General features: G+C 34.3%; 1 protein-coding gene across 2 annotated transcripts in view; it reads right to left on the bottom strand.

The window, feature by feature from the left end:
- LEMD3 (LEM domain containing 3) overlaps positions 1-13,548 on the bottom strand; it is a 79,269-nt gene that overhangs the window by 28,021 nt on the left and 37,700 nt on the right. Inside the window, exons 2-4 of one of the 2 annotated variants that reach the window (XM_012444937.3) lie at positions 9,945-9,982; positions 5,016-5,082; positions 2,453-2,520 (exon numbers count right to left, since the gene is read on the bottom strand). In XM_012444937.3, coding sequence (XP_012300360.2) covers positions 2,453-2,520; positions 5,016-5,082; positions 9,945-9,982 — 173 coding nt within the window. The remainder of the gene's footprint in view (positions 1-2,452; positions 2,521-5,015; positions 5,083-9,944; positions 9,983-13,548) is intronic. The other variant, XM_064377306.1, reaches the window with a different exon arrangement.

The raw sequence follows: 13,548 nt of genomic DNA, 5'->3' as shown, positions 1-13,548 counted from the left end.
GAGGAAAAAAAAGTTAGAGGCCTCACACTGTCATTAAAACATATGACAAAACTACAGTAATCAAAACAGTATGGTACTGGCATAAAAAAAGACATAAATGGACCAGTGGAATAAAATAGAGAACCAGAAATAAAGCCACTGATGTATGATCAAACAATCTTCTACAAGGGTGCCAGACTACACAATGGAGAAAACAATCTCTTCAATAAATGGTGCTAGGAAAATTGGATTTCCACATGCCAAAGAATGAAACTGGAGCTTTATCTTATACCATACACAAAAATCAACTCCAAATGGATTAAATACTTAAATGTAAGACCTAAAACTATAAAACTCCTTGAAGAAAACATAGAAGAAAGCTTCTTGACATTGATATGGGCAATAATTTCTTGGACATGACACCAAAAATAGACAACAAAAGCAAAAATCAACAAGTAGTACTACAACAAACTAAAAAGCATATGTGCGGTAAAGAAAACAGTGTACAGAATGAAAAAGGAACCTACAGGATGGGAGAAAATATTTGCAAACCATATATCTGACAAGGGGTTAATACATAAAATACATAAGAAACCCCACAATTCAATAACAAAATTAATAACCCAATTTAAAAATCAGAAAAGAACTTGAATAGCACTTCTCCAAAGAAGATATACAAATGGCCAACAGATAGCGTATTTTATATATATGCTGTATATATGCTATATATACACAGAGATGTATATGTATATAAATGGGAAGATGCTCAACATCAGTAATCATCAAGGAAATGCAAATCAAAAGCACAGTGAGCTATAAGGCAAGTAAGTATTGAGGATGTGGAAAAACGCGAATCCTACTATACTATTGGATGGAATGTAAAATGACGCAGTCAGGATAAAAAACAGTATGGAGGTTCCTCAAAAAATAGAAAGTTCAACTACCATATTATCTATCAATCCCACTTCTAGGTATTTGTCTAGGAGAACTGAAAGTAGAATCTAAAGAAGTATTTGCATTACCATGTTCATTGATGCATTGTTCACAATAGCCAAGAGGATGAAACAACCTAAAAGCCCATCAACATTACTGGATAAAGAAAATACGTGTATACATACAATGAAATGCTACTCAGCCTTTAAAAATGAAGGAAATACTGCCACGTTACAATATGGATGAAACTTGAAGACATTATGCTAGGGGAAATAAGCTAGTCACAGGACAATAATTGCAGGATTCAATTTATATGAGTTATCTGTTCATCACACTGATGGAGGGAGAAAGTAAAATGGTGATTGCCAGGGATTTGGGGCAGAGGAAAATGGGAACCTGCTGTGCAATGGGTACAGAGTTTCAGTCATACAAGATGAAAATTTCTAGAGATCTACTGTACGACAATGCATATATGGTTAACAATACTGTACTGTATACTTAAAAATGTGTTAATAGATTTCATGTTATATATTTTTTATCACAATTTTAACAAGGGGTTGGGGAGGCATGAAATTTGTATGGCATGACTTGTCCACATTCAAATGGCAGCCAGCTTCCAGGGATCAACATTTCCATTTGCAATAACGCAGATCTTTATGAAAATATCTTTATGGAGGCCGGGTGTGGTGGCTCACGCCTGTAATCCCAGCATTTTGAGAGGCCGAGGCGGGCGGATCACAAGGTCAAGAGATCGAGACTATTCTGGCCAACACGGTGACACCCTGTCTCTACTAAAAACACAAAAAAATTAGCCGTGTGTGGTGGCACACACCTGTAGTCCCAGCTACTTGGGAGGCTGAGGCGGAAGAATCGCTTGAACCCAGGAGGCGGAGGTTGCAGTGAGCTGTGATTGCGCCACTGCACTCCAGCCTGGTGACAGAGCAAGACTCCATCTCAAAAAAAAAAAAAAGAGTTTGGGGAATCAATAAATTATCACGTATTTAAAAATATATATATCTTTATGGAACTGGACTGACAGCAAGCTTTCCTGTATGGTTTTCAAATTCTACTTTCCACTTCTGAGAAATCAGAATGACACTTATGCATCTTTAATGTTCTAGTACCTTTCTTTTTGTTAAGATTTTCCAGAAATTATTTACTGTACTTTAGAAAATTCAACAGCAAGTTACCTTAGTATTCGGAGATGAAACTGACCTGGGTCAGAAGATTTTAAATAAATGGTTAGATGCTTACCTGCTTTCATACATGCTACCACTCACCTATTTCAATTTCCCTCTGACCAATGTTTTTTTGTACTCTTTCCGAATTAATTTGCATTCTCTCATAGAGAATGTTCTAAAACAAACTAAAAAAATACTAAGCAATTTCACTTTTTTGTAACTGCTCACATTACACCAAACAGCAGGCCCAAGCTTTTAACAATACAATTAAAATAATCAAATATATGATTCTTATAAGTAGCAATTATTTATATAATTTTTTTAAATGTAGCTATTAAAATTCTAATTTCATTGCTTACTTTTAAATATGCAGCTGCCTCTTGAACAGAAAGTGTTCTTTGACTAGAACTGCCACATTCATGATCTCCTGGAAAGATTAGCATATTATTAATTTTGAATCAGTACTCTGTTAGAAGAAAACAAACATGATTAATTCAAATATTTTACATATTATACAATTATAGTTTATATTATTACAATCAGTAAAGAAAATGAACAATATTATTTATACTTTCTAGAAGAAATTCCAGTAAGAGTATAAACAAGCAACTACAGAATGTTTTCGTTACGACAACTTTCATTAACCACAACTTTTAAATGCATTTCAGTCCAAACAGAAACATATCTTCCTCTTCTATTCCCAACTAAATTATAAGCTGGTATAGGAACTATGTCACACTGATGCCTATCCACAGATCTTGGCACACAAGATGCCTTCCAGAATATATATTATTCCTAAAAGGGAAAAAATTCAGTAAATTCATTGTGCTAGCTTAACTTATACATCTATTATTAAAGCTAATCATTTAAGGGTTCAAATAAGTTCAAATTTATTAATGTATTAAAGCTTGTCCATTTTCAAAGTATAACTAATCCTATCTTTAGCAAAGGGTGTGTATGCCTTAAAAACTGTTGTAACATAGCCAGGTGTGGTGGTATGAGTCTATAGTGCCAATTACTCGGGAAGCAGAGAAAAGAGGACAGCTTGATTCCAGGAATTTGAAGCTGCAGTGAGCTGTGATCACCCTAGTGCACTCCAGCCTGAGTAACAGAGTAAGATCATGTCTCAAAAAAAATCTTTAAAAAAAAATTGTTATAACAGATCAACAGGGAAATCAGGTACAAGTTACTAGCTATGATCTGGTTTCTACAAAGGAATGTGCTACATATAAACCTTTGGAAAACTACATTTTTCTTTTAATTGTTGATAAGAGAATTCAGAGCTTATTCTTTAGGCTACAAGTGGTTATCAGAAAGAAATTATCTTCATATTGAATTCCAATTGTCATGTTTTCCTTTCCCTGTGTGTTTCAAGTAGTTAAAAAACTTTTGTTAACATGAAGTAGAATAATTGAAGTAAAATCCTTGGCAAATGTTTCTAAAAGAAAAGTAGTCATGTTCTTATTTCAGTTTTGTTCAAGTAATATGATTTTAATGTCAGTAACCATAAAAAGGGGAGAAGTACCTAGTAGATGAACAAGTCTTGAAAGTTTATTAGTGTATCCTCAGAGATTCAGATCCCACAGAGTTAGAGCAGAGGTCTGCAAATTACAGTCCACAGGTCAAATCTGGCCTACTGCTGGTTTTTAAAAGTGAAGTTTTATTGGAATACAGCCAAGCTGATTTACTTATGTAGTATTTATGGCTGCTTTCATGGTATAACGGAACTGAGCAGTTATGACAGAGGTAGTCTAACCTACAAAGCCTAAAATATCCACTATCTGGCCCACCACAGAAAAAAAGCTTGCTGACCCTTGCTCAAGAGGAAGGAATTCACATCTTTAAAAGCACACCAGATTATGCCGATTTAGCAGGCCATGAACCATACTTCATAAAACAATGCTACAGAGATAGCTGTAGAAGCTTGTGACAACAACATCCCTGGCTAGCATAATTAGCATATACTTAACTTATCTTTGGGTGCTACAGCATACCAAATAAATGTCATTAGCTTATAGTGTGTGAATGACAGTCAATCAAAGCAAAGAATGCTTTTAGTGATATAATACAGAATTATAAGCCTAAAAAACTGACTGGAATTAAGAACCCAATGGAAAAAACAAAGATAGATGAGAGGATAAGAAACTCTCAGGATCCTAAATACCTCCATTCAACCAGAGAAGTTCCATATTTACCTACAGGCTTCTACCAATAATCTTTACACAAAAGATCTGCTAAATAGAAAAGTTTGAAAACTACATTTTTCTTTTCTTATAACTGCTTATAAGAATTCAAGTCTCTTCTTTCAGATTGCATGTAAAATAAGAACTAAAAAAAGTTAAAAGGTAATAGAGAAGCTGCTACTGCAATTTATATGTGCTAAACTTGATACCAATTCATCTATAATAAATTATTCCAATTTCAGACATGTTGACTACCTTAGAGCTCTCAAAGAATTACTAAGAACAGAATATGAGGAAAATGCAATGAATCAGGAAAGAGAATTGCAGAAGAATAAATTTACTTTATCCAAGGGAATGATACCTATACAACCAACAAAAGAAAAACTGTATTTATATATTTAATCCAAGATTTTTGTTAATTCATTGCTTCCCTAATTCCCTAAATCCTCAGGATGTTTGGTTACTATTAATGCAATAAAGAAATTTGATCAACTTTAAATATATAACATATAATATACATATATTACCTCTAATACATATGGCAGGCAGGAAAAAAGCCTTGATTAAACACATATATAAAAATCAAAAATCACTCTGTATAGATAATAAAAACCTCTAAAGAAAAATATTCCACAAATATAACATTGGATTTGAAAAAAAATTTCTGCTAATAACATGCAACATATACAAATAATTTTTTCAAAACATTTTTAGTGACTATAAAAGTTAAAACAATTACCTGCAAGCTGTGCCAATCGATCATGAAGCTTATATAATGTGTTCATCATAAGATTTTTTTCACTTTCCTAAAATTAAAAGAAGTGATTATGAAATACCCAAATTCCAAGAAAAAAAAATACACCAAATAATTCTTATTCAAAAAATCAGTAAATTAAAAATCATAGAAGCTACATTATCTGAAAGACAAATTCATATTTAAATAATGGGTACCATATTTTTAAGAAACCTTAATCTAAGACTCTAAATTATCACTCTAAATATTTCACTTTCTGGAGAATGATTTAAAAATTGGCATAAGGCTAGTGGTAAAAAAGGTCACAGACAATAAACTCCATCAACCACCAAAGCAAAGTTCCCAATCCCCCTCTATACAATGCATGTTTATGTAAATTGTTCATATGAGACTGTTTTCTTCATCAAGGCTGCCCTTCATGTTTTGTTTTAATCTGACTCAACCACATAAAACTAAGGGAATGAGTTTTGGCATGCTGACTGATACTCAGTTCTCTCCTGGGTTCCCAAGGTGCCCCTGTATAAACATATGAACCATTAAAATGAAACAAACATTCAATAAACATCTACTAGGAGTTAAGAATTGTTCTCTCAGCCAAGTGAGAGACCCAGTGAACAAGATGGTTCCTGTTCTCAAGGGCAAAAACCATAGTAAATGTTATATAACAACTGCAGAATAATACAGAAGATTCTCTTCCCTCCTCCTTCTGTAAATACAGAAGGAGAAGGAGGAGGGAAGAGAATTTATGGAACAGAATATTTGAGTCTGATTTCAAAGGAAAAAATAACAGATCAGCATTCTAGGCAAAAGGAAGACCCTGAGCAAGGGCACGAAGGCATGAAAGCATTGGTTGTATTTCTTACATAACCAGTAGCCTAGTTTGATTCAGCAAACTATTAGAAAAGTAGTTAACTACCAGACAACCTTGGATAGCAAAACAGAGAGTTTGACTTCATTCTGAAAATTTAGCAGGAGAGTAAAATAGACTCGTGCATCAGAAATACTACCCGAACCACAATGTAGAGGCTGGCCCGGAAGCAGAAATAATTGTACGAAAAGAGTTAACATAGAGAATTATTGAAATGGTATACCCTAAGCACCTGCCAAATAGTCTAAAGCAACAAGACCTCCAATTTAAGAGCAATTACAATCAAGAAGGATCGATATAAATGATGGAGGAGGGTAGGCTGCGGAGGGGGTAATAACTTATTATACTATCTAAAATAAATTCATGATTCATCAGGGGGCTCCGTCTTTATTATTTTCTTTCTTCCTAGAGTTTCCAACAAAACAGAATTACTGGATGAATAGGAACATGGAGCAAATTGAAGCAAGATATAAAAGGCTAGAAAAGTAACACTTATATGTCTAATAGCATGCAACCTCATCCATTTATTTTGTGCTGTATGTTCAGGGACAGAAGAGAACAAGTTTGCACACTATGGGTGGCATGCTTTTGTCACTGCAGCTTTAACCAGTGACACAAGAAGAAAACTCATGAAAAGCACCAAGATCCTATCACCAGAGTCCCTAGTTTTTTTTTGTTTTGTTTTGTTTTGTTTTTGAGACGGAGTTTCACTCTTGTTACCCAGGCCGGAGTGCAATGGCGCGATCTCGGCTCACCGCAACCTCCGCCTCCTGGGTTCAGGCAATTCTCCTGCCTCAGCCTCCTGAGTAGCTGGGACTACAGGCACGCACCACCGTGCCCAGCTAATTTTTTATATTTTTAGTAGAGACGGGGTTTCACCATGTTGACCAGGATAGTCTCGATCTCTTGAGCTCATGATCCACCCGCCTCGGCCTCCCAAAGTGCTGGGATTACAGGCGAGTCCCTAGTTTTATGTCAGATGGTTGACTGAGATTTCAGTTTACTACTTGCCTTCCTATATATACATTTTTGCCTCAACTTTATCTCAATCAGATTCTGAATCAAGCCAGTCCTTATCTTCACATAAGATCAAAAATTCAAACTGCAAAAATCAGACATCAAAAAGTAAGAGTAGGGACTGAAACTCAGGTTTCTAAAGCCTAAGCATTTGTGATACATTAAACCATGAAATCATTTGTAATAAATATCTTCAACATAACAGGATGAGTAGGTGTTCCAATAATAGTGTAGTTTATGGATGTGACACATAAAACAAAGGTGAATCTAGTTAAGCTTTGGGATTAAAGCAACTGAAAGTTTTGTGTTTCTTTCCTCTCATCTGGAAAAGAGACTGATTTCCTTTTTGTTTTATACATCCTATCATGCTCTTCCTCACTTCCATTTCAAAAACAAAACAATATTTAAACATTTGGAATCTGTCTTCTGTGATCTTTAATAAACTTAAGAGGGACCTAGAAATAAACTTCAGTTTTGACTCACAGACATTAAACACTGGACTAGGTAAGTAGAAGTAACAAAACTTAACCAGATAAATCTCATATTGGACGACGTACATATTGTCACATTCTCATACAAATGACTTAAGAACTCAGAAAGCTCAACTATAGTTTTTTACAAGAATTATCTTTCCAATGAAAATTTATTTAAGGCCGGGTGCAGGGGCCCACACCTGTAATCCCAACACTTTGGGAAGCTGAGGCAGGAGGACTGCTTGAGCTCAGGAATTTAAGACCAGCCTTGGCAATGTGGCAAAACCTTGTCTCTACAAAAAATACAAAAATTAGCCAAGTGTGGTGGTGCACATCTGTAGTCCCAGTTCCTCGGGAGGCTGAGGTGGGAGGATCACTTGACCCCAGGAGGTTGAGGCCACAGTGAGTTGTGATCATGCCACTGCACTCCAGCCTGGGTGATGAAGTGAGACTTTGTCTCAAAAAAAATAAATAAACAAACAAACAAGAGTTTAAATGACCATCTATATACTAGAAGGGCCTCAACTGCTATCTAAATGACTAAATTATAATCTAAGTAGGAATTTATGATATATACTATTTACTTTATTCATCCATCTATCTATCTATCTATCTATCTATCTATCTATCTATCTATCTATCTATATTTACAGTCTTGCTCTGTCACCCAGGCTGTAGTAGAGTGCAGTGGCATGATGATATATGTTGTTAAGTGAATGAATACATTTTGAGAAAGAAATAGAAAGGTTTTGGTTCAATTATCTTTAGTACCAGTACACTAAACTAGCAGTAAATCTGAAAAGTATGCAAATCAACTTTTACGGTTACTTACTGGTTTACAGTTTGATTATACTCTTCTTTCATTTTGACTGCTTTTCAGATTGTCTCCTAATATTGCAGCTTAATGTCTAACTATGGGCTTCCTTAATCATTCTGCAAACTAGTTAGTTTCACAAGTAAACACATAAAATAAGCTTTCAAATAATCTTTCATTAAATAAAGCCAATTTTATAATTTGAATTAGTAACTTTCTAATTGTGTGTTTTAGTAAGGCCCAGATTATTGTTTTTCATTTTGGAGGGAGAAAAATCTATAGGGTGACTATCCAATTTTCTCATATATTGTCACCATTAAATATTTCCCTCTTCAATCCTCAGCCAATTTTCTCTTCAAGGATATTTTCAACTGTCTGCATTATGCCTTTGATTAAATTATAATGAATTTTAACACCTGTGATACGGTTTGGCTCTGTGTCCCCACCCAAATCTTAAATTTAATAAACCTCACATGTCGTGGGGTAACTGAATCATGAGGCGGGTTTTTTTCCTCCATGCTACTCCCATGAAGAATAGTCAATAAGTCTCATGAGAGCTGATGGTTTTATAAAGGGGAGTTGCCCTGCATATGCTCTTTTGCCTGCCACCATGTAAGACATGACTTTCACCTTCTGCCATGATTGTGAGGCCTCCCCAGTCATGTGAAACTACGAGTCAATTAAACCTCTTTCCTTTATAAATTACCCAGTCTTGGTATGTCTTTATTAGCAGCGTAAGAACAGACTAATACAACTTGGCATGGGGCCTTGTACAGAATGAACATTTAATATAAGTAAACAACCATTATCTTCATTATAATTATACTATTATTCAGAAGTTCAGAAATTCAGTTTCCTCCATGGAAAAAATTAAGCAGAAGAAAACAGTCTTCTATTTCCAATGTTCAGTATATACACCAAATTTAAATTATGACACTGTAGCAGTGCTAATGCAACTGAAAAAGTCAACTTTGTTTTAAACAAGTATCACTGCAACAGAATATTACTAATCATTTCAGAGTTCCACTTTAACAATAGAAAGTAATACTCTATGGATGTGATTACACATTATTACACATCCTTCAGTACAACAAATAATGTTTTCTATACAGGTCTATGTAACAGTTCCTATAATAAATAAACAACTAATTACAAGCTTAAACATCGGAATCTCTGACATCCCTGCAATGATAGGTAAGTGAAAAATATTTTTATGTAAGTAAAATTTAGGTTAAAATTAGTATTATAGCACTCTTTAAAAAACAAAAGAAATAGCCTGAAGGATATGCTTCCTTTCTAAGTCCTTTTGATGGTTAAATAGGCATTCCAATACGGAGAAGATCCAAAGAGGTAAAATGAGGGCAAAACAGACAAAAACTCTAAAGGTATCCAACAACTAAAGGCAACAGGCATACTTTTAAGTGTAAGATCAGATCCACTGATGATATGCCACTCTCATTTTACTTGGCAGCTGTCTTTTACAGTAAAGTGATAAACACTTCAGCTCTTAGGAGAAAATCTGTGTCAGATTTTAATTATACTACAGTTAGGGAATACTAAGAATAAGAAAGCCTGTTGTTTTATACTAAAATAACCTTAAAATTACTATTTTTTTAGTTGATAAAACCTATTGTTTCAGACTAGAATGACTTTAAAATTACAATTTTTTTAGTTGATAGTCATCCTATACTTCCATCATATAAAACATGACACAAAATTATCAGTACTGATCTTTTACTTACTTGTATTTTTCCAAATGTTTCACCAAAGGGGTTTTCTACTATCAAGGAAAGAAAAAAAGGGAAGTATTAGCATCACTTAAGAATTAAAATCCTCCAAACAAACTCTCTGAACTGCCAGCATGTACTTTGCTGAAATTGGATATAAATATGCAAACCAAATGTAAACAAACTAGTGATAATAAAGGTTGAGGAAGTAATTTTTTTAAACTCATTATACTTATTCTCACTTTGAATTAGTGGTTTTCCTCATAATCATTGAAATCAGGTGTTCTGGTGTCAGAGAAACTGAGTTCAAGTACCAGCTCCACCTCTACCACTTATTAGCAATGTCTCCTTGAACTAACATCTAATTAGCTACTCTAAATTGCAGTTTCTTCTTTAAAGGAGTATGGATAACAATGATACCTACCTTATACAGTTGTTTTCAGGATTAAATGAGATAAACAAGATAAAATGTTTGACACCATGTCAAGCACTTAATATGCACTCAATATACACTATTATTATTACTGTTAATGACTATATCATTTGTTTCCACCTTAACTTGATTTCTCTTCAAAATATAGACTAACAAGCAGTTAACTACTGAAAGAAATCTACAAGATGCTTTAAAACTGAGTAATTCATTTAGAATTCTGATTTCTAATGATTTTTTTTTAATTCACCTTCTAATCCTTGCTAACATTTGGAAAAGTGGCAAGAAAAAAAAATACAGATCAAAGTAACTAAGAACTAAGTCTCAGTATTAAACAATTCCAAATTTCCAATAAAATGCTGCATAAAAAGGAAAGGATTTACCACTTTCCATCCCACCCTTATCCCCGTCCTTCACCTCTAAATTAAGATACAAAAATGTTTATGGCTGAATATGCAGCACCTCTCAGGGTTTTTATTCAGAATCTTCTCCTTATCATTTTGTTTATTTTAATATTACATGCAAAAATATTCAAAGCTTTCAGATACCTATAAACTTTTATATTTCACACAGACTATGTATTTGTATAATCCAGGTCACAACTAAGACTAACTAAAACTAACTGATCTTACAAAGTAGTTCACACTGACCAGGTTTCCTTTCTGAGATGCTTTTCTATTTTTAGTTGAGAAAACAGGAAGTCCCATAGGAACCAGGAACTGTCTGATGCTAAGAAAGTTCAAGTGAGACCAGCTTAACAAGATACAATAAAAAAGCAAGGGAAAAAAAATGTATCCTGTTATCATCGTAAGGGATTTTGCTAATGGATTTTTAAACAACATTTCTCTATACATCAAAAGGGTTTCAATGTCGGGAAAGAAAAAGTTTTGAATACTACAGAAAATCAAAAGTACTCAAAAGGGGAATCAGGAGAAGAAATAATATAGCTTCAAGATTAAAATGTTAAGGATCAGAACACATGTACTAAAAAGACACCCTTTTTAATAATATCATTTTTTTCAATGTAAACATTGAACAGCTATACTTAGCTCAATATACTACCAAAAAGTACCTTGTCATTTGGCCAAGAAAATGACAATTAGCCAAACAATACTAAGTATAAAAGGTATTTTATTTGCTCTTTATAAAAACAATTCTTAAAAATATAAAAGTGTGCAGTTCCAAAAACAATGAAGAAAAGTTATGCTAGTGTTGCTTTTTGATTATACACAAAATTACTTTTTGTCGAGACTATCAAATGGAAAATCAGTTCTTTGAGTGGCTCCATAAAAGCATAACTGTAAATTATGAATGTTCACCAGACTGCTCTACTGTGGGTTTCTCAGGACAGGGACTCTGTGTTATTCGCATGCGTATGCCCAGAACCAAGCATAGTTCTATACATACAGTTAGTGCTTGAAAAATGCTGGCTGTGCTATCTAGGCACTCCTCTTTATTTCACTTTGTGTGTTAACACTGAAGCAAAAGTGTTAAATTCTGCAGAAAGCTGGAGGAAGGTATGTTCTGAGCTACTGGGGAAGGAGAAGGATAGGATAACACAGAGAAAGCTGAAGAGGGAAAAACCAATTTTACTGAAAATATCACTCTGCCCCTAGTATCCTTCTAGACTTCTGCCTCTTGCCTTGTAGTCTAAAATACCTGAGAGTACAACATACCTAAAACAGCCAAGAGGATATTTTGCGCCCAACAAACCTTCTGTTAAAAATTTTTTCCCCAAATGCTTATCATAATCGCCACCTATTAAATGAACAGAGACCTATTAACAACAGCAGAAGTAAAACATATCCTTGGGGTTAAGTTTTTACAAGGGAACACCATCCAAAAATAGCAACTCCAGTAAATTAAAAGCTCTCAAAGTTTTCAAAGTATCTTTATATATTTTTTTCTTTCCCCAAATCATTTCAGTATTTCCAAAAACACCCCAATATCTTCCAGCTCATCCAAATTACCTAATCTTTAATGGAAACAACATATACTGTTACTAGTGAAAATATACAACACCCTCTCCCAATTAAGTAACTGAAGAGAAGAAACCTTGTTTTAAAAGCATCCCACACCAAAAATTTGCCACTTCATTCATTATTCAGTCACTCTTCTAGGGAGGGACCTGAGAATGAATTACAGCTCTATCCTATATCCTAGAGCAATGATAATGCCAAGATGCTACTTCAAAATTTACTCTTCCATCCCCTAAAGGCACAACCTTGAAGCCATTTTTGATTTGTTGTCTTCCTTTAACCCTACACTCTCAACAGCCTCTCGCTATTGTTTTTTTGGACATTACTTCAATACTTTAGTTCAGATTATTGGAAGCCTCAAATACACCAAACTTTTCTTTGTAAATGTCCTTAATATTTTGACTTCTTGTCCCTTTAAACTATCCTAATAACTGCAAAATGAAATTCCTAAAATGTTTCATTAGAACCCTCAAAATCTTCCAATGGTTTCTAATCACATTTTGTTGCAAGGAACAAATTCTTAATTGCTTTTAAACACATAATGCTTCTCCTCCAAATCCCTTCTTCCCCCTAACCCCCTACCAATTCCAAAAATGTTACTAGTTCTACTGATCTTTTCTCAAATGTAAACTGCTTTTCATTCTCTTAGAAATAAAATTTATCAACTGTTATGAATTCTCAGATAAAAAGGAAAAACTTAGGAACATATCTGTACATTTATAAACTTCAAAGTATATGCTTTGCTAGCTTAAGTGTCCTAAGCATTTGGAGAATAAATATCTGCTATTTATGACTCAGGAAAACAGGCAATAGTACATTCGGGATGCTTTCCTACAGCTTTCTTTGGATCAACACAGCCGGCTTCAGTCTGCTATGACAATTTTTTGTTCTGTATACTTGGAACCACTGTCAATTACAGCACATAAAAATATTCTCTCAGAAGACTGAGCATTTGATCTTTCTGGTCTTCTTTAAGCCTGAATGTTTTTCATCTCCACTCTGCCCTGAAGATTCAGTTTACAGCTAGGCTACAACCATGAAGGATGCCTAATCACTGCAGTTTATCATGACCTCCTTCTCAGAATCCCTCTTCTCAGAATCTCAGTAATTTGCTACCCTTTATGATTTCACTATTTGGGTTCAGCCCCTCACCCCCAGCCCCAACAAGATTGCAATATCGTCATGTATCTCAAAGCCTTTGCGGATATTG

This window comes from Aotus nancymaae, unplaced genomic scaffold (assembly GCF_030222135.1).
Source record: "Aotus nancymaae isolate 86718 unplaced genomic scaffold, 86718_ANA_hifiasm-v0.15.2.pri h1tg000016l, whole genome shotgun sequence".
Classification (NCBI taxonomy): Eukaryota; Metazoa; Chordata; class Mammalia; order Primates; family Aotidae; genus Aotus; species Aotus nancymaae.
This window is presented reverse-complemented; position numbering and strand designations above follow the sequence as displayed.